Source organism: Cyrtonyx montezumae, unplaced genomic scaffold, assembly GCF_038088225.1.
Source record: "Cyrtonyx montezumae isolate F1298 unplaced genomic scaffold, pur_monq_1.0 scaffold_65, whole genome shotgun sequence".
NCBI lineage: Eukaryota > Metazoa > Chordata > Aves > Galliformes > Odontophoridae > Cyrtonyx > Cyrtonyx montezumae.
This window is the reverse complement of record NW_027072073.1, coordinates 384188-385967: the sequence shown is the minus strand read 5'-3', so window position 1 is coordinate 385967 and position 1780 is coordinate 384188. Positions and strand designations below refer to the sequence as shown.

Here is a 1780-nt window from a genome sequence, read left to right as displayed (position 1 = left end):
AGAGATAAGAACAGAGGCTGCGTGAGAGTCAGCACTGACCCAGAATTCGTATGGGCTCCAGGAGATAGAGAGCAGCGTGATGCCTCAGTAGAAGCAGACAGAATCCAAACGCATGTTTAGGAATAATAACCAATAATATTTATTACACACTCACACATATAAATGAACAGCAAAAAAATGTATCAATTAATAGAAATAAATAAGCATTTTAAAGGTGAAAATGCATAATATGAGCCTGCTACAGAAACAACAGTGAGTCATTTGTAGAGAAAGATGAGAAGTTAATCCCTCCTGAAATGTGTCCTTGCCATCATTTTCCCCACTGCATCCTTGAGTTCCTGGTTCCTCATGCTGTAGATGAGGGGGTTCAGTGTTGGAGGCGCTACTGAGTACAAAAATGACACCACCAGGTTCAGGGATGGGGAGAAGAGGGAAGGGGGATTCAGGTAGGCAAAGAAGTCCGTGCCCACAAACAGGGAAACCACGGCCAGGTGAGGGAGGCACACGGAGAAGGCTTTTTGCCGGCCTTGCTCAGAGGGCATCCTCAGCACGGCCCTGAAAATGTGCACGTAGGACAGCACTACGAATACAAAGCACCCAAATATGGCAAGAACACTTACCACAATAAATCCAGTTTCCCTGAGGTAGTCTGATTGCGAGCATGAGAGCTTGAGGATCTGTGGAATTTCACAAAAAAACTGGTCCACGGCATTGCCCTGGCACAGTGGTATAGAAAATGTATTGGCAGTGTGCAGCAGGGAAAAGAAAAACCCAGTGCCCCAGGCAGCTGCAGCCATGGTGGCACAAGCTCTGCTGCCCAGGAGGGTCCCGTAGTGCAGGGGCTTGCAGATGGCAACAAAGCGGTCATAGGCCATGACTGTGAGAAGGGAATACTCTGCTGAAAACAAAAATAAAAAGAAAAAGACCTGTGCAGTACAACCTGCGTAGGAGATGGCCCTGGTGTCCCAGAGGGCATTGGCCATGGCTTTGGGGAGAGTGGTGGAGATGCAGCCCAGGTCGAGGAGGGCGAGGTTGAGGAGGAAGAAGTACATGGGTGTGTGCAGGCGCTGGTCGCAGGCTACGGCAGTGCTGATGAGGCCGTTGCCCAGGAGGGCAGCCAGGGAGATGCCCAGGAAGAGCCAGAAGTGCAGGAGCTGCAGCTGCCGCGTGTCTGCCAATGCCAGCAGGAGGAACTCGCTGATGGAGCTGCTGTTGGGCATCTGCTCTGCTGTTCCTGGGCGTGGAGTTGCTGTTAGGAGTGCAGAAGATAATGACAAATCAAGACCATCCTCAGAGACAATCAGTTTCCACATCCCATACCATTACCCCATCTGCACTCAGAGCTCTCATTCCAAACTCTGTGCAATTAGGTTTGGAGAGGGAAGGCTGAAAGCATCTTAGGAGACTGTTCACAGAACGGCAGATTGAGAAAGGAGCAATGCAGGATTCTCAGAGATGTTGCTATTTCCCAGCTCCTTTCAGATTCCTGCCTCCAACCCTTTCCCCTTCCCTAAGAACAGCAAATGGAAAATCCCTGCCTTGTCTCTCCTCTTGCAAAGCACCCTTGGAAACATTCTGGGGTGCAGTGGAGCTGTGATGCCCCGCCCCAGACAGCAGCTGTGGCAGCAGAAGTCCCCTGCCCTGCCCACACGTCTCCCCACAGCACCCTGGGCAGCTCCCCGGGCAGGCTGAGTGCTGAGCCTGGCAGGCGGCAGAGTCCCTGCCCCGGCACAGCCCCTGGGGCACAGCAGGGACCCTGCTCTGCACGACAGCCCTGGGC

At 52.5% G+C, this 1780-nt stretch overlaps 1 protein-coding gene across 1 annotated transcript; it reads right to left on the bottom strand.

The window, feature by feature from the left end:
- Positions 1 to 281: 281 nt before the first annotated feature.
- On the bottom strand, positions 282 to 1220 carry LOC136057432 (olfactory receptor 14C36-like). Its single transcript, XM_065750153.1, has one exon. It carries the CDS (start codon positions 1218 to 1220, stop codon positions 282 to 284), a length of 939 nt encoding a protein of 312 aa, XP_065606225.1.
- Between the last annotated feature and the right edge of the window lie 560 nt (positions 1221 to 1780).